A 25,000-nucleotide genomic window follows, 5' to 3' on the forward strand; every position below is an offset into this window, starting at 1 on the left:
CAGTACAGTATCATCTGGAAACAATAGCTGATTTACCTCCCATTCATGGTCATTCTCGTCTACCAGTTTTAATCCTCATCCAAGCACTCGAGCATTCACCTCTCTCACCACTCCATCAACATACAAGTTAAACAACCATGGAGACATCACACATCCCTGTCTCAGCCCCACTCTCACCGGAAACCAATCACTCACTTCATTTCCTATTCAAACATATGCTTTACTACCTTTGTAGAACATTTTCACTGCTTGCAAAAACCTTCCACCAACTCCATATAACCTCATCACATTCCACATTGCTTCCCTATCAACTCTATCATTCGCTTTCTCCAGATCCATAAACACAGCATACACCTCCTTACCTTTTGCTAAATATTTCTCGCATATCTGCCTAATTGTAAAAATCTGATTCATACAACCCCTACCTCTTTTAAAACCACCCTGTACTTCTAAGATTGCATTCTCTGTTTTATCCTTAATCCTATTAATCATTACTCTACCATACACTTTTCCAACTACACTCAACAAACTAATACCTCTTGAATTACAACACTCATGTACATCTCTCTTACCCTTATACAGTGGTACAATACATGCACAAACCCAATCTACTGGTACCATTGACAACACAAAACACATATAAAACAATTTCACCAACCATTCAAGTACAGTCACACCCCCTTCCTTCGACATCTCAGCTCTCACACCATCCATACCAGACGCTTTTCCTACTCTCGTTTCATCTAGTGCTCTCCTCACTTCCGCTATTGTAACCTCTCTCTCATTCTCATCTCCCATCACCGGCACCTCAACACCTGCAACAGCAATTATATCTGCCTCCCTATTATCCTCTACATTCAGTAAATTTTCAAAATATTCCGGCCACCTTTTACTTGCCTCCTCTCCTTGTAACAACCTTCCATTTCCATCTTTCACTGTCTCTTCAATTCTTGAGCCAGCCTTCCTTACTCTCTTCACTTCCTTCCAAAACTTCTTATTCTCTTCATATGACTGACCCAATCCCTGACCCCACCTCAGGTCAGCTGCCCTCTTTGCCTCACGTACCTTGTGCTTTACTTCCACCTTTTCCTCTCTATATTTTTCATACATCTCTATACTATTACTCTGCAGCCATTCTTCAAAAGCCCTTTGTGTATGTGTATATATAGGTATGTATGTATAGGTATATATATATATATATATATATATATATATATATATATATATATATATATTTATATGTGTGTGCATACACGCATATCCTCATCATCATTATCATCTCTTCCCACGCCTATTGACGCAAAGGGCCTCAGTTAGATTTCACCACTCGTCTCTGTCTTGAGATTTTAAATCAATATGTCTCCATTCATCATCTACTTCACGTTTCATAGTCCTCAGCCATGTAGAGCTGGGTCTTCCAACTCTTGTGGATCCCAATTGAAAGTTTGGTGAATTAATCTCTCTTGGGGAGTGTGAAGACCATGACCAAAACATCGCCATCTACCCCTCACTATGATCTCAGCCACATATGGCACTCGAATAATTTCTCTAATACAGTATCTCCATTTCTAATCCTGTCCTGCCATTTAACTCCCAATATTCTTCTGAGGGGTTTGTTCTCAAAACTACAAAATCCGTAGGATATTGTTTCATTGTTATGCCACGACTCATGTACATACAGTAACACAGATTTCACTAAACTGCTATATAGCCTGATTTTTATATGTAATTTCGGGCGTTTCAATTTCCAAATTTTACTCAGCCTAACGATTTTCTGAGTTGCTTTTTTGGATATTTCATTAAACTCAAATTCCAAAGATCCTTTATTAGAAACCATAGTTCTTGGATATTTAAATGATTCCAACTCAATAATTATTTCTCCTTCCAATGATATTACATCTTATATTGCATATTCCGTTCTCCTCACTGTCTTTTTTTCTATTTATCTTGAGCCCACCCTCATGTCATATTTCCTGCATTCTGGTAAGCAAGCATTGCAAGTTTTATAATCTCCTGCAGACTCTAGGTCAGCTAATTTCCAGTTACCAATCCAGTCCAATCCTTCTCCACCATCCCCAACTGTTCTATGCATTACGAAATCCCCATGGAAAGTTAAACACATATGGGACAACACATTCCCTTGGAGTACTCCACTATCCACTGTAAATTCATTTGATAGAACTCCACTAACATAAACTTTGCACTGGCTATGCTCATTGAACGGACTTACTTAGATTTACATATTTGAGAGGAACTCCATAATAATGCAGGACTCTCCACAAAATTGGCCAGTGTACAATATCAAAGGCTTTTTTATATTCCACACATGTCATCAAAAGTTGACTTCTATATTCTACACATTGCTATATCCCATTTCTTAAAATGAAAATTTAGTCAGTACAATTTCTCAATTTCTACCTTTTTATATCCTGCTTGTTTATCTTTCAGCTTTTCATCAGCCTTTCTCTATAGCCTCTTTAGAATGAGCATGCTATATATTTTCATGATAACTGACATAAGAGTGATGCCTCTGTAATTAATGTAATCAGTCAGATCTCCTTTTTTTACATTTTCACGACTACTCCCAGCTCCCAATCATCAGGTTTTGTCTCTCCATGCACATTCCACAAAATAATTTTGTAGGTATTCCAGGAGTCACTTCATTTTCGGCCTGTATCATCTCAGTGGTTATTCCACATATCCAGGGGCTTTCCATATCTTGAATTTTTCTATGATATCTTAGACTTCAAACACACTGACTTCATTCATGGGCACATCAAGGTCTTCCACAGCTTCAGGTATATTAATCAAATTTTTCCCTTCATATAACCTATCCATAGCCTCACTAAATTGTTCTATCCACGTTGCCTTTCTTCATTTTCTGTTGTTATAACTGATCGCTCTCTCTTTTGATGGGCATATGCTTCTTCTTCTTTGCAGCAGTAAAAATTTCATTAATAATTCTAGGAGCTATTCTTACACCATAGCCACTCCCTGAATTCATAGCTTTGTCAGCCTCATCTGCTTTTCTGTCTGAATATTCACTCCAGTAATTTTGGCTTTTCTTTTGACCTCACTATCAATACTAGACTACTTAGCATGCTCCACATTGTAATCTTTATTATTTCCTCGAAAACTTTTACTTATCAAGTTCTGTCTTTGTCTTCTCTTTATAGTATCACAAGCATCATCTGATATTCATGGTTTTCTCCATGTAACTGCATGTCCCAATGCTCTTAATATCACACCATACTTCATCATTGTCTGCTCTTCTCTTAAAGTCTCTAAGACTGCAAATAGATTCCTACATTCAATTCCATAGGTTTCTCTGTGCTCATTTTCTAGAAGCTTAGTTGTATCAATCTTAGTTATTCTATCTACATTTCTGTTAGGTGCTTTAGGTTGTGATTTCAGTGTGGCAATATCTGTACCTCAATAGCTTCCTACATTCATCAGAGTCTTCCTTCTATGTGGTCGATTTGATTTTTGCATTTGCCACATGGTGGAGTCCATGTATGTTTGTGAAAAAGAGTACCTCCAATAAAAAGATTGTTTGTTGGACAAAAACTTTTAAAAATTAGCCCCATTTTCATTTGCATCTTTACCAAGACCCTCAACACTCATCACATTCTCTATACCTTGATTATTCCTTCTAACTTTAGCACTGAAGTTACCAATCACAATTTTTTATCTCTCTCTGGGATCCCATCTATTACACTCTGCAGTTCTTCATAGCATTCATCTTTCCTTTCTTCAGTGGAATCATTTGTTGGTGCATGGCAAAATATAATACCCATATTGCATTGTTTTGATTTAAACTTTATGATTAACAATCTACTATTTATCGCTCTTCTTTCTGTTAATGATTAATGCATTGTCTGTTCTTGGTGTCATCATCCTTTCCAACCCTTTCTCTTCCAACTCCTTCTGTTCTTCTTGAGAATATATATATATATATATATATATATATATATATATATATATATATATATATATATATATATGTATGAATGTATGTATATATATGCGTATATATACGTATAAATATACACACACACATATATATATATATATATATATATGTATATATATATATATATATATATATATATATATATATATATATATATATATATATATATATATATCCTTGGTCTAAGATTTCTTTACCAATCCCTTAACAACCTGTTTCATTTAGGGCCAAGGGAGACAGGCCCCTCTTTGTAATAGATATCAAACATATTTCAATCGATTGTCCTGTTTTTAATCTTCAGAGGACTACACATTTTTTCCACGACAAACCTTTAAGAGGTATACTGGGGGAAATTGTAATACCCTGAACTGGAAATAATTTATACAGAGCATTGGTTTGTATCATGATCTTTAATCAATTTTATTAATTTACTTATTTAATCCTTTCAATCCTTCCTTATTTTGCATTGTGATATTATTACATGAAAGTTGTGTGATTTAAGTTGAAATGATACCTAATGTTGTTAGAGTAAGGGTAGGGTTGATTAATTTGCATTATACAGCGCTGAATGACCTTTGATGCCCCACTGCTTGGCTTAAGGCCTAAATTTTATATTCAATTCAATCTAAAGTATATTTCATAACTGCATAATCCACTTGCTGTAACTTCCCAATCTGATTTATGGTTCTAACAATTCAATTACCAATTTTCAATTTTTCTTTAGTATTTATAACCAGGAGATCCTTAGCACCACGTTATGCACATGACCAGCGACTATTCTGTAATTTTGGCTCTCCATAGACTGACTAAATCCATAGAGGATTCATTGGCCAGTTCCTTGTGATGCGCAGTGACTCTTGCCAGTCCATACAAATTTCTGTGAGATTATCCGCCAGGCATCAGGAGTAGAAACGGAAAAGAGATCTTGTCTATCGCCTTAAACGAGATTCATCACCCTGCTGCCAGGGACTGCATTGAAATTCAGGGGGCATTTCCGCCACACCCAAGGTTCTCGTTACTTCAGCAGATTGCTCATCCACTTTTATAACCGTGGGCAAACATGGATTGCTAAGATATACCACCTATATATTTTATATATATATACGTGTATATATATGTATATATGTATATATGTATATATATATATATATATATATATATATATATATATATATATATATATATATAGTAGGTAGTAGTTTGGCCAGGGCACCAGCCACCCATTGAGATACTACTGCTAGAGAGTCCTTTGACTTGACAGACAGTACTACATTGGATTCTTCTCTCTGGTTACGGTGCACTTTCCTTTTGCCTACACATACACCGAATAGTCTGGCCTATTCTTTACAGATTTTCTTCTGTCCTCATATACCTGACAACACAGAGATTATCAAACAAGTCCTCTTCACCGAAGGGGTTAACTACTGTAATGTAATTGTTCAGTGGCTACTCTCGTCTTGATAAGGGTAGAAGAGACTCTTTAGCTCTGGTAAGCAGCTCTTCTAGGAGAAGGACACTCCAAAATCAAACCATTGTTCTCTAGTCTTGGGTAGTGTCTTAGCCTCTGTACCATGGTCTTCCACTGTCTTGGGTTAGAGTTCTCTTGCTTGAGGGTACACTCGAGCACACTATGCTATCTAATTTCGCTTCCTCTTCTTTTGTTAAAGTTTTTATATCTTATATAAGAAGTATTTATTTTAGTGTTGTTGCTGTTCTTGAAATATTTACTTTTTCCTTTTTTTCCTTTTCTTACTGTGCTATTTTCCCTGTTGGGGCCCCTGGGCTTATAGCATCCTGCTTTTCCAATTAGGGTTGTAGGTTAGCAAGTAATATATATATATATATATATATATATATATATATATATATATATATATTTATTTATATAAATACATATACATATAAGCCAGAAATACCTTTTAATATCGAATTCACTCTGCCTCGGGATCAGAGAACCAAAGGGAATTAACTTTGTGATAATAGCTTCATGTTGCCCATGGATTCGAACTCGGACCAAGGAAACTGAGGTTCCAGTGACTTATGACAGGCACAAATAGCGATAAAAATTGATTACAACTCTTCCATACATTTTCCTGTCAAATTCAGGTTTTGTACAAAGAATTAAATTGAACCCATCTCCACCATTGTAATCTGTTGATAAGTTTGCAATACTTGGCTATATTTAAGGATAATTTTTCTCATTTAAATATGTATATTCCTATATTCATATAAGCCAGGAATGCTTCTTAATATCGAATTCACTCTTCCTCGGCATTGGAGACCCAAAGAGGAATTAGCTTTATGATAATACCTTCTGCTTGGCCGTAGATTCGAACTCGGACTAAGGAAGTTCTTTTAAATCTATAAACCAACAAACCTGATAAATGGAAAGAGATTATAACTAATCATTCAACATATGTCTTTATTTTCCTCAAATGAATAAAAGAACAATACAATAGATATATACTGTGTCACTAAAAAAAAAAATTACCACTTTCTGCTCACGAGATAATTTTGAACTGGAATCGAAATAAGAATAAAAATTCCTCACTCGAATTTCTCATCCCTCTACTCAAACAGGAAATCAACAAGGAAATACAAAAGTCTCAAAGCAAAAATAACTGTTTCATATGTGTGTAAAATTAATATCTTTCAATTTCTTTACTTGCACACACATCTTATTGCTTATTTCACTATCAGTAGAAGAAGGTATCTTCCATTGTCACTGTTTGGGGACTGAAGTATTTCCATTGACAGCTTCACCTCTTAATGGAGTATCTTATATTTATCTTATTCAAAGATATTTATCGACACAAAATTACCCTCAGTTTTGCAAGATTTGTTTAATTACCTTCACGTATCAATTATATTTTATGCGCTGAAAACAGGAATATTATTTGAATTATATATATATATATATATATATATATATATATGTATGTATGTATATACATATATATATATATATATATATATATATATATATATATATATATATATATATATATATCTTTAAGAGCAATATTTTGGCATATAAATTGCAAGGTCATTAAGGGATATGGTATTACTGTTTCTAATATTTCAAAGACAGTAAAGGGAAGACCGGAAAGTTGTTTGAATTTCCATGAGTATTTTCCCTCCTTAGTGCGGCACGTTGGCAACAGATGGCACTGATCAGTAAGGACTTTTCTTTACATTTGGACTAGAAAAAAAGAGCGCTTATGATGAATGGGGTTTGCCACTACCACTGAATTATGATAAACACATATAGTATGTAATTAAAATGCATATTTTGTACAAAAAATAATACCTACAGTAGTGTACTATTGTCACGAGCTTAGAATCCATTATATAGTTTTTAGAAAGGTTTCTCGTCTTCTGTGAATAATTACTAGTTTATTTAGTCTGTCTACCAGAAATTGTTATTAAAGTTGTTTTGTAATTGATTATAATTTCCCTTAGTTAAAACGATGAACATCTTTGAAAACAGTTTGTCACATTATAAAAATAGATGGATAGTTGAACAATAACTGAATACAATGTAAAACTAATGACGATAACTAAATCTCTCTCTCTCTCTCTCTCTCTCTCTCTCTCTCTCTCTCTCTCTCTCTCTCTCTCTCTTAGAAAACCGGAATTGGAAACCTCATCAGCTATGCTTCATAGAACACTGCTCTTAGCGGCCTTTGCTGCCTGTATTTCAGCGCTTCCGCCGCCTGAATGTAAGTAAACAAAGAGCCTCATAAAATGTTGCCTTTTCTGTGTTCTCATTTATGCAATTGATTATTGTTGCTTACTATAGGCATTCAATTAATTTTACCTACTCATTTCTTCCAGCGCCACAGTGTAAGATAATTACTAGCCAACTGCAGAAGGCGTGGAAAAGCGGGGACCCACACATGTTTCCTCGCATCTCCGATTTCAACCATACTCACAACGAAACTAGGTTAGATATGAATAAGATAATGATACGTCAATCTCGTTTTTTGTTATCTTTCTAGAGAGAGAGAGAGAGAGAGATAGTACATTTAAAAGATGTTATACTTTATATACTCTATGAACATTTTCATTACTCTGGATACGTCTTTATTTTCAGCCTTCACTTCGACTTCAAAAATGTGATATTTGGTGGGTTTTCAAATGCTACCTGCAGGTTCTGCAAAAACTTTGACAGCCAGACGGTAAGAAGAGTTCTAAGGATATTTTCAATTGGTAACTCATCATATCTTATTTTGGAAGGAAGCTAAGTTTAAAGCAAGTGAATCGATGAGCTGCATTTAAGGGGCACGACTCAGCCCCATCAAAACAATGTTATTTTGGTGTCATTTCAAACTTAATCTATTTTTGTTTTTTTTTTTTGTTTTTTCAACCGATTTTCATAATCTAAAAGGAATTCCAAAGAAAATTTTCTTAGATAAAAGTTATAGAAAAGATTTCTAATAGTGTTGTGTTGGCGCATTGGAAATGTCCCTCCTTGGCGATCTGCTGGACTGGTGTTCGAGACCCGCTCAATCTAGATGGTTTCTCGTAGTGTAAGCATCCTTACCATACTTGTAAACTAAGGATGGAGGCTGCTTGTTGAGTCATCAGCAGCCTTTAAAACCTTTAACCACATATTTTTCATATGTATTTTTTCCGAACATTGTGGCAATATTGATGAAGATTGCTATTTTTTATATATAAGCTCTTATGATTTCCCAAAACCTTTCCATGAATTTTTGGAGCATAGAATCTCTTAGTTTTTTCGTATACAAATGGTAAATATTGGTTAATGAACAAAAATGTAGTTTCAATTTTTCTCTGAAAATTTCATATTTTGAGAAAGCCATTATTTTTTTCTTCCAGAAATTAACTGATTGACCTTATTGGGAGTTATTCTGGGCTTTTAGCGGTAATTATAATCATCATATTTCAGGGTTATTTACCTAGCAGAAATATATACGTTAAGAATATCAAATGCCCACACACGAGTAAGATGTTTCTAGCTCAACATATTCTGGTTAACCTACTTTCTGGACTAATTCTTACTTTTTATTCATATATAACCATAACAAAAAAATTCAAATATATGATTGAACATAGAAGGAAATACGATGAATATACCCTAGAAAAACGTGCAACAAAAGTTCAACTTAGGATGTAATCAAGAAATATAGAAAACCAAAAATCGCCTATGAGGTGCTAGAGAGAATTGATTATTAAAAACTAATATAAAAATCTTTTACTCAAACTCTTGAAGAAAAAGTATATAAAATACGTATTTTTGGGCTCAGGCCATGTCGTCCTGATGGAAGTTCCTTCATTAGTAGCTTCCTAGGTATATTTGACTACAGTGATATATCCCAGAGAATTTACCAAAGGTATCCAGAATTCTAACTCCTGGAACGAATATCCCTTAAAATTTAAAAGGGATATCGCGTATATCAGAGGACATATTCTTGACACGTCTCATAGCTATCTACACCCCCAATAGCGTTTTCGCTTCGAGAGGGAAAAAGTGGCAAGAATTTAGGAGAGTCGTTAAAGAGGCGATACTCTCGACACTCCTACTGTACTGTAAATAGTGCGCCGAATCGCCACCGCGAGACGCCACCAAGCCATTCTTTCGTTTGTAGCTTTGCTGACCGGTGTTATCCCGTGTTATCTCTCACTATTTTGGAAGTATTTCGTCGCTATGATGTCTTCACCAGCCTCATCATCTTCTAGAAAGTTAAGTAATTGTTATGTATTATTGTAATGTACTATGTTATTTCAAGTGTTGCAGGTATTGCGCAACATTGCATCATATTGCATGAATAAGACATGTTATGCTTTGTACATAAGAGTAATGATTTGTTTTGGTATTAGGATTCAAACATTTGTTGATTACCTCAGATAGGATGTGATTCTTTATGATTTGTACTGGAGTAGGATTTAAGTCTTTTCAGAGCGATGCTCTTTTGTTTAGCAATGTTTTGGTTTGTCAGATTGTGTACGACGCTCCATATGCACTTGGGAGTTAGCTGTCACAGAGTAAACATTACAATGTAGTCTTTTATACATTAAATGTATTTTTTAGAATACCAACGTCTTATTATCCATCAAGCACACATTGACGAGATGGGATCAGCTGAGAAATAATTACTAACAATTGTTCATCTATGTTCCAGGTAATTATGATGGTTAATAGAACTTCCTACCTAAGTATCAATACCGAACATTTGGCGACGAGGATGGGATCAGCTGAGAAATAATTACTAACAATTGTTCATCTATGTTCCAGGTAATTATTATGGTTAATAGAACTTCCTACCTAAGTATCAATACCGAACATTTGGCGACGTAAAGGACGACGGACAAGCAGGGAGAAGCAAGCAGGGAGAAGCATTGGACCCTATGCACAAGGACGGCCAGCACAAGAGAAGGTCGTTTGTACATAAGGGGACAATGAAGATTTTACCAGCAGCAGAATAGGAATTTCATCAAATACCCAAAAGGGTGAAATTTAAAGTTGGGTAGGTAGGAAGTACACTTGTGACTGCAGAACAGTAACTTAACCTACCACAGTTATTAAGGTAAGCAAACAAAATGCCTTTTAACATCGAACACCCGCTAGCTTTCAGCATCACTGCTGAGCCTAATTCTGTTGCAACACGATGGCAACAGTGGTGTGAGGAATTTAAGATTTATTTAGAAGCATTAGGGAACATGAAGGATGCACAAAAAAAGGCATTATTACTTCATACAGCAGGTAGGGAAGTTCGGGAAGTGTTTAAGACTTTGCAGCCTACAGATGACACAAGTGAAGCTGCAATTAAGGCTCTTACCACATATTTTGCTCCTCAGGTCAATAAATTTTTTGAAATATACCAGTTTTCAGCGCAGGCTTATCAGAAAGAAAATGAAAGTTTAGATGCCTTTGTGACTAGACTAAAGAATTTAGCCGTTTCATGTGAATTTCTAGAGTTAGAAAATGTTATCATAGATCAAGTAATTGCACATTGCACATCAGAAGAGCTAAGAAAGAAATTATTGCAAGATAAAGATTTAACATTAGAAAAGGTATTGATAACAGGCAGAGCTTTAGAAACATCAAATAGGCAAAGTAACATAATAGGTAGTTCTACAAGCAATAGAATGGAAAATTCTAAAATTAATACAGTAGGTTCTAAGTGGAAAACCAATGAGAATCAGAGAAGGAATATGACAAAGCCTAGTCATAGAAAAGTGCCTAACACTAATGTTCATAAATATCAGAATCAGGCTTAGCCTATACACAGAAACAACAGGAAAAACCCAAGTGTTTTAGGTGTGGTAAAACTGATCATCTTGCATACGAAGCAAAGAAATGCCCTGCTACTGGACAGACATGCCAGAATTGCAGAAAGCTGGGTCATTTTGCAACTGCTTGTAGATTTCCTAAACAGTACGCAAAGAAAATAAATGCTACAGCTGATACTATGGGTCAAGAGAATAATGAGGAAAATGTTCATGATAATCAGGTTAGTTCAGAAACTGATTTTGCGTTTCACATAAACTCAGTCAACAAAGGTGCAAAGAAACATATCATGGTAGAAGTAATCATCAATGGTAAACCAATTTTGATGCAAGTTGACACAGCAGCCGATGTATCAATTATGTCTGAGAAAATGGCTAAAAGCATTCCTAATTTGTTATTAGAAGGTACAAATAGAGTTTTGAAAAGTTATAATGGTTTTGATATTCAGGTAATAGGTGCTTCGAACGTAGAAGTACAGTACAAAGAACAGAAATTAGAGAGAATGCCATTAACAGTAGTAAAAGGTAATGGACAAACTTTGCTAGGTTTAGATTGGCTACAGTATTTGAAGTTAGATTGGCCTAGTATTTTGAAGGTTGCAGGTAGACAAGATGAAAACAAAAATGAAATGTCTATGGATAACATCATATCAGAGTTTCAAGACGTATTTGAAGATAAAATAGGTACAGTAAAGAACGCAAAGGCAATTTTAGTTTTGAAACCTGACAGTTCTCCTAGATTTTTTGCTCCGAGACCAGTACCGTATGCATTGAAAAGTGCAGTTGAAACAGAAATCAAGAGATTAGAAAGTGAAGGTTCCTGGGAAAAGGTTACATATTCAGATTGGGCTACACCATTAGTTCCTATTGTGAAGGAAAGTGGTCAGGTTAGGTTATGTGGAGATTACAAAGTAACGTTAAATCCACAACTGCAAGTAGCTCAACATCCATTACCAAATCCGAAAAACATGTTTGCAACTATGTCAGGATGCAGTGTTTTTTCTAAATTAGATTTAAGACAAGCATTTCAACAGCTTCCCATGGATGAAACTTCACAAGAATTATGTACAGTAAATACATCCTTAGGTTTGTTTAGGCCAAAGAGATTACCTTATGGAGTTGCAAGTAGTCCAGCTATATGGCAACAAACTATGGATAAGATTTTTTCAGGAATGCAAGGAGTATTCATTTTTATAGATGATATTTTAATTGCGGGTAAAGACACAAGAGAACATAGAGAAAGATTGCGAACAGTTCTGAAGAAGTTGAAGGAACATAATATTAGAGTAAATAAGAACAAATGTATTTTAGAAGTTGATTCAGTGGAATACTTAGGTTTTGTAATAAATGGCAAGGGTATTCACAAAACTAAAGAGAAGATTAAAGCTGTACAATCAACAAAAGTGCCAGAAAATGTTAAGGAATTACAATCATTTCTAGGTTTAGTAACATTTTATGGGAATTTCATTCAGAATTTGTCTACAATTGCACATCCATTGTATAATCTGTTGAATAAGGGTGTAGAATGGAAGTGGACAAAAGAGTGTCAGGAATCTTTTGAAAGAATCAAGCAGGAAATAACATCACCTACATTCTTAGTACATTATCAAATGGATTTACCAGTTAAATTAGTATGTGATGCATCAAACATAGGTCTAGGTGCAGTATTATCTCATGTAATGCCAGATGGAACAGAAAAACCAATTGCATTCACTTCTAGAGTATTGAACAAGGCAGAAAGGAATTACTCTCAAATAGAAAAGGAAGGTTTAGCATTAGTTTATGGAGTTAAAAAATTCCATATGTATCTTTATGGTAGGAAAAAGTTCACACTTGTTACAGATCATAAACCTTTATTAGCAATATTGGGTCCAAAAGCAAGTTTACCTACGTTGGTAGCTGCAAGACTACAACGTTGGGCAGTTACGTTAGCAGCGTACCACTATGATATAGAATACCGTCCAACATCAAATATGGGTAATGCAGATGCTTTATCCAGATTACCCGTAGACAAGGCTCCAGAACAGTATGATGACAGTGTTTTGTTAATTTCTGTATATGATGTACCAATAACTGCGAAAGATGTAGCACACAGTACCAAGCAAGACCCAGTACTTAGTAAGGTTTTGGAGAGTTTAATGACAGGTAGGGACTTGTGTGGAAAAGAGGAAAATTGTAAACCGTATAAGGATATATGGTATGAACTGAGTGTGACACAAGGAATAGTGATGAGAGGTTCCAGGGTAGTTATTCCTAATTCACTGAGAAATAAGGTTTTATCTGAAATACATGCTGATCACCAAGGTATTGTAAGATCAAAGTCAATTGCGAGAACTTTTGTATGGTGGCCAGGTGTAGATAAAGATGTGGAATGTTATATAAAGAATTGTATGAATTGTGTTATGCAACAGAACAATCCTCAATTTGCTAGAATGCACCCGTGGGAGTTACCCAGGTATCCATGGCAAAGAGTGCATATAGATTTTGGAGGTCCTTTTTTGAATTATTTGTTTTTGATAGTAGTAGATGCTTACAGTAAGTGGCCAGAAATTATCCCAATGAAGACAACAACGTCTTACGCCACAATAAAAGAGTTAATGCAAATTTTTTCAACGCATGGTATTCCAGAAAGAATTGTTACAGATAATGGTCCACAGTTTACCTCACAAGAGTTTAAAGAATTTTGTAATGTCAATGGTATAAAGCATACATTTTCAGCTACATATCATCCATCTACTAATGGAGAGGCTGAAAGATTTGTTCAAACATTTAAACACAATATGAAGTGTAGAAAAGCAAATTCAGGTAATATATTTTTGCATGTGTCAAAATTTTTATTGTCTTATAGAACAACGCCGCACAGCACAACAGGCGTGGCACCCTAAAATTTGTTGATGGGGAGGAGGATAAGGTGTAAGTTAGATTTGTTGTATCCAAGTTTGCAAAGTGATTTAGAAGATAAAGGGTATAAACAAGTAGCAAAGCTTCCTAATGTAAGACATTTTTTACCTTTGTCTGATATGGTAAGATCGTACAACACTCCAGAGAAATGGGTACCAGGAGAGATTGTAAGAGAGATAGGAAATTTACATTATGATGTTCGTGTTGGTGATAATGTTGTAAAACGTCATGTTGATCAATTACAGCCGTTAAACAGAAAGACAGTAGAGCATGTGAATGTTAGAGATGAGAAACTTAAAGAAGTAGTTAGATCAAATGAGTCAAATATTAACCAAGATGGTCCAACATCCAATGTAGATTCAGAACCAATTCATGTACCAGTACAAGATGAGGTTAAAGTGCTTCCTAATAGGATTAACAGAGGAAAGCCCCCTGAGAGATTAGATTTATGAAGATTTTTACAATGTCAAGTTAAGGGGGAGGAGACTGTTATGTATTATTGTAATGTACTATGTTATTTCAAGTGTTGCAGGTATTGCGCAACATTGCATCATATTGCATGAATAAGACATGTTATGCTTTGTACATAAGAGTAATGATTTGTTTTGGTATTAGGATTCAAACATTTGTTGATTACCTCAGATAGGATGTGATTCTTTATGATTTGTACTGGAGTAGGATTTAAGTCTTTTCAGAGCGATGCTCTTTTGTTTAGCAATGTTTTGGTTTGTCAGATTGTGTACGACGCTCCATATGCACTTGGGAGTTAGCTGTCACAGAGTAAACATTACAATGTAGTCTTTTATACATTAAATGTATTTTTTAGAATACCAACGTCTTATTATCCATCAAGCACACATTGACGAGATGGGATCAGCTGAGAAATAATTACTAACAATTGTTCATCTATGTTCCAGGTAATTATTATGGTTAATAGAACTTCCTACCTAAGTATCAATACCGAACAGTAATATCTTTGGATTGTGTAAATGTAAGCTCTTGCCAGTTTTACTCTTCGATTGAGATTGTAATTAACGTAACAAGAGCTGTTGCCAGCTGGATGGCGTCATGGACGCACTCGTTCTTCTTGTTCATTTAGTTAGCAAGAACGATTTCCCGGCATTATTTCGCTTTAATAACTTTAGCTATTTAGATATTTAGCTAGAGAATTTTATATTATGTCATTGTTGTCGTAGATTTGGCTATTTATGATCGAGCCTCACGAGTGCTAGTCTTCCTAGCCTAGGCACCTACGCACTTCATGCATGATATAACCTTCCTGGTAAGTTTTATTGAAGCTCAGGCAATATTTTATACAATTAAGATATTACTGTATAACGTTTTCCTCTTCCAAGATAGTATACAAGAGAGTTTCGGTGAACGATTCTCTATGCTCCTAGACTTAATAGCCTAGGGGCTTTAGTATACTTTCTTACATGTCCCTCGTTGCTCTTGTATTGTCTTTTAAGGGGAGACTGACACCTCCTATACCTTTTAAGTCGATACTATCTCTAACGAGATCTAAGAGCAATTCCCCTTCCCTCTGATCAGCTTAGGCTACCCTCAGATAACTTTGCCGTGAACAGTGTTCTGGCAAAATTTTCTGGGGTGTTTCGTCTATTTCTCTTAACCACTGACTCGGTTTTGAACTGAGAACGGAAATCAGATTAATTCTGTGTTAGGCATCCTATTGTCTTGGTGAAATGGCTTCCCAAGTCAGGTTAGGTTGCCGTTCAGGAGGCTAGTCCTCCCTAGGCCATACTGGAGGTTCTTGTATATCAATTTCCTCCTTCCTCGGTCTGGCAGACAGTCCTGTACTAGTAGATCTTAGTATGAAGAAATTATTTCTTCCTTACTTAAGATCTCTGGTACGAGATTCTGTTCTCTAGTGAGATTGTGTCCTATGGCTGCTTTCTCACTTATCTAACCTAACCTGGGGAAATGATTTCTCCTACTTGAGGTTACTTTATGAGATCAAAATCCTTCAAGTTAGGTAATGCTCTAGGGCTTTACCTTACTTTTAGGACTTTTACCCCTTCCCCACTGTCTCTTTTGTGTTGGATGAACCATCACCCTTCTTGCCATTGTTCTACATTTGACCCTACGGGTAATCTATAGAATAGGCCTGAGGTTCCCTGTCTGCTGCTGGCTGGGCCGCCTGCCGGCAGGTACCCTCATATCATTGAGTGTGCTCTCCAGTCCTCCCTTGGACTGCCTTCCATACCCCATATGGATGGGATATGGTTGAGTGGAAGCCCGAATATAATTCCCCCTTCCACTTGCACCCTCTTTCGGGATGTAGGCCAGCAAGGCTGAGCCTTTGCCGTCCCCCATCCTCTCTTTCTCTCTGCCTTTCCATATACTGGGCCGGCCGCCGACAGCTAGTAGCTATCGTCGGCCATGTTGGGTGTCTGTCAGCCGGCAGTTACTCTGCCGCCACTTGCCGTGGGTGTCGCTGATCGACAACCCAACGACAATGAACATACTATGACCGGCTGCCGGCAACTGAGTTGTCAGCCCCCCAAAATTTGTATAGTTGCCGCTGGTTGCCGCCGGGTCCGACTTGACAGTGGGATCCTTCGGCTGCCGGCCGGCAGAGCGGCAACTGCCGACCTGCCGCCCACTACTTTGAAGACAGTATCTGTTTCAAATAGCCCAGAATAGGAGCGGCATATGTCGGCTAGGCCGGCATATGCCGGCAGGCCCGGCACATGCCGGCAGGTCCGGCACATTCCGGCGGCAGGCCCGGAACATGCCGGCAGGCCCATCACATGCCGGCAGGCCCGGCATTTTCCGGCGGGCCCGACATATGCCGGCGGGTCCGGCAGATGCCGGAAAGCCCGGCAATACTGGCGACATGCCGCCGCAAGTCAATGCTGTAGCCCAAAAGTTTTCCAACTTACAAGTGGTTCATGGGCAGCCAATTGTGAGACCATCACTTTTAGGGAGTGATTCTCCCTACCAATTAATGGTTATTTTCTCCTATACTGAACATGGAAGATTGTGTTAAGAAGACACCTCAGGGCATCCAATTAGAGGACAACATGTCTGTTGTCTCGGAGGAGACTGAGATCAATATCCTAGTGGATGAACTGGAGCAGGAGGATGAGATACCTCCTGAGACTGGAGTCGAGATAACCGAAACGATTTCGGTATCGTCTGCAGCGGTGACTGAACCGACGCCTTCGACTTTTTCCACCGCACCTTAGTTAGATTCTATTACAAGTACGCTACACTGGCTACTGTCCATGGTGCAGGACATTCGGAAGAAATCGTCCGAGAAAGAAGCATCTCTCCGGACAGAGATTCATCAGCTAGTTGTATCACTTTTAGTCCCGAAGAAGTTAAACGTTAAGGACCTCCCCGCCTTCTCTGACGTTAACCCATGGAGGTACGCAGAGCATATGCCTATGTCGGGGGGGAAGATCTTCCTCTCAGAGAAACTGGGAACAGTTCCAGTAGAGGAAATCGAATTTTGGCCTAGCAAAGGGGCCTATCCGGATTGCTATGTCCGTCTGAGGACGGAACCAGCATCCAAGGTGGAAACAGAGCCCAAGGAGACAATTGTCCTTGAACTATCTAAAGCACAGGCCTTAAATACATCCACCTTGAAAGAGAGGGCCTTTACTAGTTCCAAGGTGCCGGCTCTCAGCAAAAAGCACCCATCCTTTATTGCTGGCCCCAAACGTGCCTTCCCCTTTATGGACAAAGGGTTTAAGGCAGCCTTAAAGGCAGTTGAGGCAAGGAAACCTTGCCCTACACTTGAAGAGTGTAGACCTTTTTCCCTCGCCTTCCCTTCAGATGATAAGGATTGGAAGGATGTCCATAACACCTTCACAGTTGGGAAGCTAGAGGCAGATATCGCTGGACGGCAGTTCAACGAAGACCTCCCGTAGCTGTCAGAGTTTCTCCTGCGCAGATAACAGGAGACTAAGGAACGTCTCGCTGCTTCCATGTCTCTGCAGACTGGCTTAGAGACTATGGCAAGCACCCCAGACACCCCAGATATGTACATGGTCTTTCCCAAATCTCATTTGGCAACAGTCACCAAGGATTTGTACAATTTTATTAAAGCCAGAAGGGCTTGTAGGGAGTTAGTGTTTGCTTCTGCTACAGTGAAGCACGAACCAAGGAAGCTGATAGCTTCCAGTATCTGGGGAAAAGTCCTCTTCCCAAGTGAAGTGGTCAAAGAGGTCGTAGATAAAGCCGCTTCGGAGAATAGGAATCTCCTCTCCAAATGGGGCTTGTCCTCTAAAAGGAAATCTTCCACTGATGAGGGTCCCCAGCCGAAGAACAATTCAAAACGACCAAGAGTGCCCTCGCGGCCAAAGCAACAGCAACAGCTTCCCATGGCCACGATGCCCCGGATGGTGGCACAACCAACCACCACCTTTCAACTGGTGCCCCAAACGCTGGCGACCCAGTCGCCTGTGTTCACCCCAGTATTTGAAAGGCAATCAACTACCTTTAAGCCGAAGTCTCGAGGTTCCTTTCGAGGATCCTCTAGACGCCCCTTCAGAGGTAGGGGCAACAAAGGTGGACGTGGCCAAGGACGCAAGTCCTCCAACCAGCACTCCAAGTGAGATGCTGCCGGTAGGAGGGAGACTTCTCCACTTCCGGGATCATTTGACCTTCGATCCCAGGACCCACAGCCTAATCAAGAAAGGACTAGGGTGGAGTTGGAGCCTAACTCCACCAAACTTCCCTCAATTTTTCGAACACTCAACCCCGTACTGGTAGAATATGTTCAGAAACTCTTGAACAAGAGAGTTATACAGAAGGCAAAGTCCATCAGATTTCAAGGAAGGCTATTTTGTGTTCCGAAGAAGGATTCGGAAAAGCTCAGAGTCATTCTGGACTTATCACCACTCAACAAGTTCATAGTGAACCACAAGTTCAGAATGTTGACGCTTCAGCACATAAGGACCCTTTTGCCCAAACGGGCATTCACAGTCTCTATAGACATGACGAATGCATACTGGCATGTTCCAATCAACCGCCAAGTTTCCCCCTATCTAGGGTTCAAACTACAGAAAAGAAAGTACGTTTTCAGAGCCATCCTTCAGCCTAAACATAGCCCCAAGGGTATTCACAAAGCTTGCGAATGCAGTCATTCATCAACTACGCCTGAAAGGAATCCAGGTGGTAGCCTACCTGGACGATTGGCTAGTGTGGGTAGCATCCGAGGAAGAATGTATGCAAGCCTCCAAGGAAGTGATCCAGTTCCTGGAACACTTAGGATTCAAGATCAACTTGAAAAAGTCTCGGCTTTCCAGCTCAAAAGTTCCAGTGGCTGGGTGTCCACTGGGACCTACAGTCACACTGCCTTTCCATTCCATCAAAGAAGAGGAAAGAGATAGCAGGATCTGTCAAAAGACTCCTTCAATCTGACAGGATATCAAGAAGGCAACAGGAGAGAGTGTTGGGGTCCCTCCAGTTTGCCTCAGTGACAGATCCAGTATTGAGAGCACAATTAAAAGATGCATCAGGAGTTTGGAGAAAATACGCATCAAACGCTCGAAGAGATCTACAAAGACCGATACCAAATCGTCTGCGATCACTACTCAAGCCATGGTCAGAGGCCAAGAACCTAAGAAACAAGGTACCCTTGAAACCACCTCCTCCAGCAGTCACCGTTCATACGGATGCCTCGAAGGAGGGGTGGGGAGGTCATTCTCATCATTGGAAAGTCCAAGGAACCTGGTCTTCCCTCTTCAAGTCCTTCCACATCAATTTTCTGGAAGCCATGGCAGTTTTTCTATCTCTGAAAAAGCTGAAACTTTGCTGCTCAATCCACATCCGTTTGGTTCTAGACAGCGAAGTAGTAATGAGATGCCTAAATCGATAAGGCTCGAGATCGCCTCACATAAATCAAGTGATATTGGCCATCCTTAGTCTAGCCAAGAAGAAGAGATGGCACTTGTCAGCAGTCCACCTTCAAGGTTTTCGCAATGTGACGGCGGACGTTCTACCCAGGGTCAACCCGATAGAGTCCGAATGGTCTCTAGATGCAAGATCATTCTCTTTCTTATTATGCAAAGTCCCACGACTGCAGATAGACCTCTTCGCAACGAGCGACAACAAGAAGCTACCCCGGTATGTAGCCCCGTACGAGGATCCTCTAGCAGAAGCGATAGATGCAATGTCCATAAATTGGAACAGATGGTCCAAGATCTACCTGTTCCCTCCAACCAATCTTCTGTTGAAAGTCCTCGACAAACTGAGATCCTTTCGGGGGACAGCAGCAATAGTGGCCCACAGGTGAACCAACAGCGTTTGGTTCCCTCTGATAACGGAACTACGCCTGAAGCTGATCCCGTTGCCGGAACCAGTTCTGACTCAGCAAGTGCAGAAATTGACTGTCTCCGCTTCATCAGAGAAAACCCAGAACCTTCATCTCATGATTTTCTCGGCCTAGCGGTCAAGAAACGGTTTGGGATTTCTAGAGACAGTATTAACTTCTTAGAAGAATACAAGTCAAAGTCAACAAGAAGACAATATGAGTCTTCCTGGAAGAAATGGGTGGCCTTTGTCAAGGCGAAGAATCATGAGGAGATTCCTACGGATTTCTGCTTGTCCTTCTTCATCCATCTGCATGAACAAGGTTTAGCAGCTAATACGATTACTACATGTAAATCCGCCCTAGCCAGACCAATACTATACGCCTTTCAGGTAGACTTCTCTAATGAAATCTTCAACAAGATTCCTAAAGCCTGCGCTAAACTTCGGCCTGCAGCTCCTCCAAAGCCCATTTTATGGTCTTTGGATAAAGTTCTTCACTTAGCTCAACCCTGAACAATGAAGATTGCTTGCTGAAGGACTTGACTCAAAAGATGATATTCTTATTTGCACTAGCCTCAGGAGCCAGAGTTAGCGAAATAGTGGCCCTCTCGAGGGATGATGGCCACATTCAGTTCACAGACAGCGGAGAACTGAACCTCTTTCCGGACCCGTCGTTTCTCGCCAAGAACGAGCTGCCCACTAAGAGATGGGGTCCCTGGAGAATCTGCCCTCTGAAGGAAGAAGCATCCCTCTGCTCAGTGGAATGCTTAAAGGTCTATCTTCGTAGAACTTCAGACTTTAAGGGTGTGTTAACTTAATTCAGGAGCCAAATAAATATCGATGATAACAAATCAACTATTTATTCCTGAATGATTTATTTATAATACGAAGTGTTACCCTCCCGGCTGACAAATAACGACTCCCCATATAAGAAAAGGCGGAGGCGAAAACCATTACAGTAGACAGATGTAAACAACATAACAGTGGTAATTATTATATGTAAACAACTGGTCGTTTGACCATACAACTGTTGAACGACAATCATAACAAGATGTAGATAGAACTCTAGTATACTTCAAAGGGAGGTCAGCTTTTCAGGGGAGAGACTTCTGGTTCAACGTTATCCTTGAAACAGATAAGGGCGAAAATCACCTATTTTATACGCAGAGCGGATCCAGACAGTACACCCGCAGGTCATGATCCGAGAAAAGTTGCCTTGTCTCTGAATTTCTTTCAGACAATGTCGTTTGAAAGTCTGCATGCTTACACTGGTTGGAAGTCTTCCAAAGTTTTCTTTAAGCACTACGCTAAGCAATTACAAGAAATAGAATTTCATGTGGTAGTGGCAGGCAGTGTTATAAAACCTGCCGCTTGATTACTGCGAAGAACAGTGCACTAATTGGGACTTTTAGTGAAGGGTGTACATGATAGACTTTTAAGGTGTATCATGTTTAGTATTGTGTTTAGGAAGACACTATAGACTGTTCTATCTATACAGGTGACATCAAGCATAATAAGCTGACACAAGTGCCAGGCATTCTTATATGCACAGTGTTCCTAGTAATAACAGCATACATAGTGAAATATTATATTTCCCTTTGAGTGGCTAATGTTTCCTTTTCAGGTGAAACTTATTTATTTTCTGTTATTACTGTTTATGCTTTTACGCAGAATTGTTCAGCGTAAGATGTAATTGATTACAACCATGATTTCTATATTTGTAATAAACAATAGAAGGAATCTTTGCGTCTCTTTCGCCTCAAATATTCGAAAATATGTATAAATCAGAGCATCCTTGATTCTCTTAATATTTAAGGAAATATTGGGGAACTATGGTTTCTACCATTCCAAGCAAACAGGCAAGAACTGATTGTACTAACTGTTTATCTTACTGATTTAAGGTTTCCTACATGTATACAAACCTGTCTGTCTCTTTATATCCAGACTTGGGAGGATTCAGTAACCTATACAGGACTATACCATCTAAGTACAAACTATGCTTTACGTATATAATGACACTAATATACATACTGTTTGCTAGATTGTTCCTTGAACTCACAGTCCTCGGGATTTTTCCTAAAGTCTACCTAGACTTTTCCCTGTAGGGGGGCAGGAAGAACTGACATATTTTATGATCAGATAATTGATGTATAACGGTAACATCAAGTGTCTCTGGTCCAGAAGACCAAATAGGAAATATTTATCTCGAGATAACGGCACTATTGAAAATCCACAGATATATTAATGCTCTGGTAAACTTCCATCAGGACGACATGGCCTGAGCCCCAAAAACAGATTTTGAAGCGAAGCGAAAAATCTATCTTTGGGTGAGGTAGCCATGTCGTCCTGATGGACCCACCATCTTTTTGACAAAAGGATAATGAATCCCTCCCTATGGTACTGTATCTGCAACACCTACAAAGCTACGAAGAATGGCTTGGTGGCGCCTCGCGGTGGCGATTCGGCGCACTATTTACAGTACAGTAGGAGTGTCGAGAGTATTGCCTCTTTAACGACTCTCCTATATTCTTGCCACTTTTTCCCTCTCGAAGCGAAAACGCTATTGGGGGTGTAGATAGCTATGAGACATGTCAAGAATACGTCCTCTGATATACGCGATATCCCTTTTGAATTTTAAGGGATATTCACTCCAGGAGTTAGAATTCTGGATACCTTTGGTAAATTCTCTGGGATATATCACTGTAGTCAAATATACCTAGGAAGCTAATAATGAAGGAACTTCGATCAGGAATACATGGCTACCTCGCCCAAAAATAGATTTTTCGCTTCGCTCAAAATCCGTTTTTGGTCAGGAAAGGGTTGCGTAAGGAACTGGATGCGCTTACGTAAATATAAAATAGGGATGATTTAGCAATAAAATGTTTTATTTTTATCAAGAATACTATTTGAAACTTATATTAAAGGCATTCTTCAAGCCAAAAATGCAATAAACTGAATTTCCAAAATCCAAGCATAGTTCGTTGAGTCACGCCCCTTAATCCTATTCTTTCTTTCTCCTACTTGAAGAAAGAGTATTCCTCTGCTTTCCTCTTCATCATCATCTCGTTGAGGGTTCTAACTGATTAATGATACACCTGTTCTCTGTCTCTGAATATTTCCTAATCCTTGTAGGTACTACTGACCCTCAAGGGATCCAATTTAGACTTCAGCCCCTACCTTTCCAAAGAGCACGGGCCACTGAGAGGAAGCACATTTTCATCAAAATTAACATCTCTGTGAGTACTTCTTAAAAACTATACTTTTATCTAACTCCTATAGCAATGGCGAATGACGCTTCTTTTAAAAAATTAACTGTAAATGATAAGAGAATTATTCAAATGCCATTTTTTTTTCTTTATTTTTTCACTGTCAGGTTGCAGGTATATGACTATGCCATTGCATTGTGTACTCCCTACGACCGCTATGCATCGAATCCCTTCTCCGTCTGTATCACCAATGTATCTTTCGAAATTACTCCAAATGCTGAACGCATAGTGGTAAGGTTTTAGACCATTATTTGTAAACACTTTTTCAATCATCCTTTTAATATTTTCAAGAATAAATGGAATGAAACTTTTTTTACTTCTAGATTGAACATTATATGACAAACTGTATAATATAGCAGAATAGTGCTAGACAGGGTATCTTTTAACCTGTTTTTTGTTATCTTTCCTCTTAGGCCAACTATCCAATCGATGTTGAAATGTGGCGGGAGATGAAAAGACACACACAAGAACTGGTGGAGTCTGTGAATAACTACTTTCCTCTCTTTGTCAACGACCTTATCAAAATACACAATAAGGTACTTTGTAAATCACAGAACGCTTTTCCAACGCAAGCTACTCGAACAACGTTGTTGATACCTTTATCTAAGCAACCTTAGTAGCTACGGGCCTCTGACGGTTGTTGTTTGATTGCTGCCGGAGCCAGAGGAACATCGGCTATCACCCTGCAGTCCCAATTAGGGACTGTTGCCAGAACTTCACCAGGTGTCCATTTGTAGCTCTGTAAAGAAGAATGAGAAAATGATTATGTTGCTAATATTAAGCGATATTTCTCCCTTTAGCAATTGTTTATTAGATGTCCTTCATTCATGTTGAATTATTCAATTGAAATTTAGAGAGCTAATTATGTAATAATTTTCTTTATTTCTATTTTTATATCAGAAAAACTAAAGAAAAAATACTGTTGAAGAAAGAGGAACTTAATTCTGAAATCTTTTGCATTTTCAACCATATTTTAAAGATCCAAACAACAATAAAACAGGAAAGGGCTGAAATACCAAGGACAATTAGAAAGTGATTTAAAGCAATAGTTGGTCATATCCGTATTATCAAATAAAGCATTTCAATCAGTTTATTAAAATTTTGTTTATCCTTATTACTCTAACCTTCTAAATAATGATTGAAAGTTTAAACTATGATTTTGAAAAATATCATTTCACATGAATCAACTGTGCTTATGAACTACGATAGAAAAAAATTCTTATAGCAACAATGAAGACGTTTCGATCATCATGTATAGCGCTGGTAATCTAAGTTTTCTTTTCGATCAGTGATTCTTTCAGAATATATATATATATATATA

General features: G+C 38.3%; 1 protein-coding gene across 2 annotated transcripts in view; it reads left to right on the plus strand.

Annotated features, from left to right (window-relative positions):
• Nucleotides 1-24,751, plus strand: part of LOC137659527 (uncharacterized) — a 59,307-nt gene extending 34,556 nt beyond the window's left edge. For both annotated transcript variants that reach the window (XM_068394397.1, XM_068394396.1), the window contains exons 2-7: nt 7,601-7,695; nt 7,811-7,919; nt 8,070-8,154; nt 23,546-23,649; nt 23,787-23,910; nt 24,093-24,751. In XM_068394397.1, coding sequence (XP_068250498.1) covers nt 7,629-7,695; nt 7,811-7,919; nt 8,070-8,154; nt 23,546-23,649; nt 23,787-23,910; nt 24,093-24,296 — 693 coding nt within the window. In that variant the 5' untranslated portion in view covers nt 7,601-7,628 and the 3' untranslated portion in view covers nt 24,297-24,751. The remainder of the gene's footprint in view (nt 1-7,600; nt 7,696-7,810; nt 7,920-8,069; nt 8,155-23,545; nt 23,650-23,786; nt 23,911-24,092) is intronic.
• The last annotated feature ends 249 nt before the right edge of the window (nt 24,752-25,000 follow it).

Source organism: Palaemon carinicauda, chromosome 20 (assembly GCF_036898095.1).
Source record: "Palaemon carinicauda isolate YSFRI2023 chromosome 20, ASM3689809v2, whole genome shotgun sequence".
NCBI classification, from domain to species: domain Eukaryota; kingdom Metazoa; phylum Arthropoda; class Malacostraca; order Decapoda; family Palaemonidae; genus Palaemon; species Palaemon carinicauda.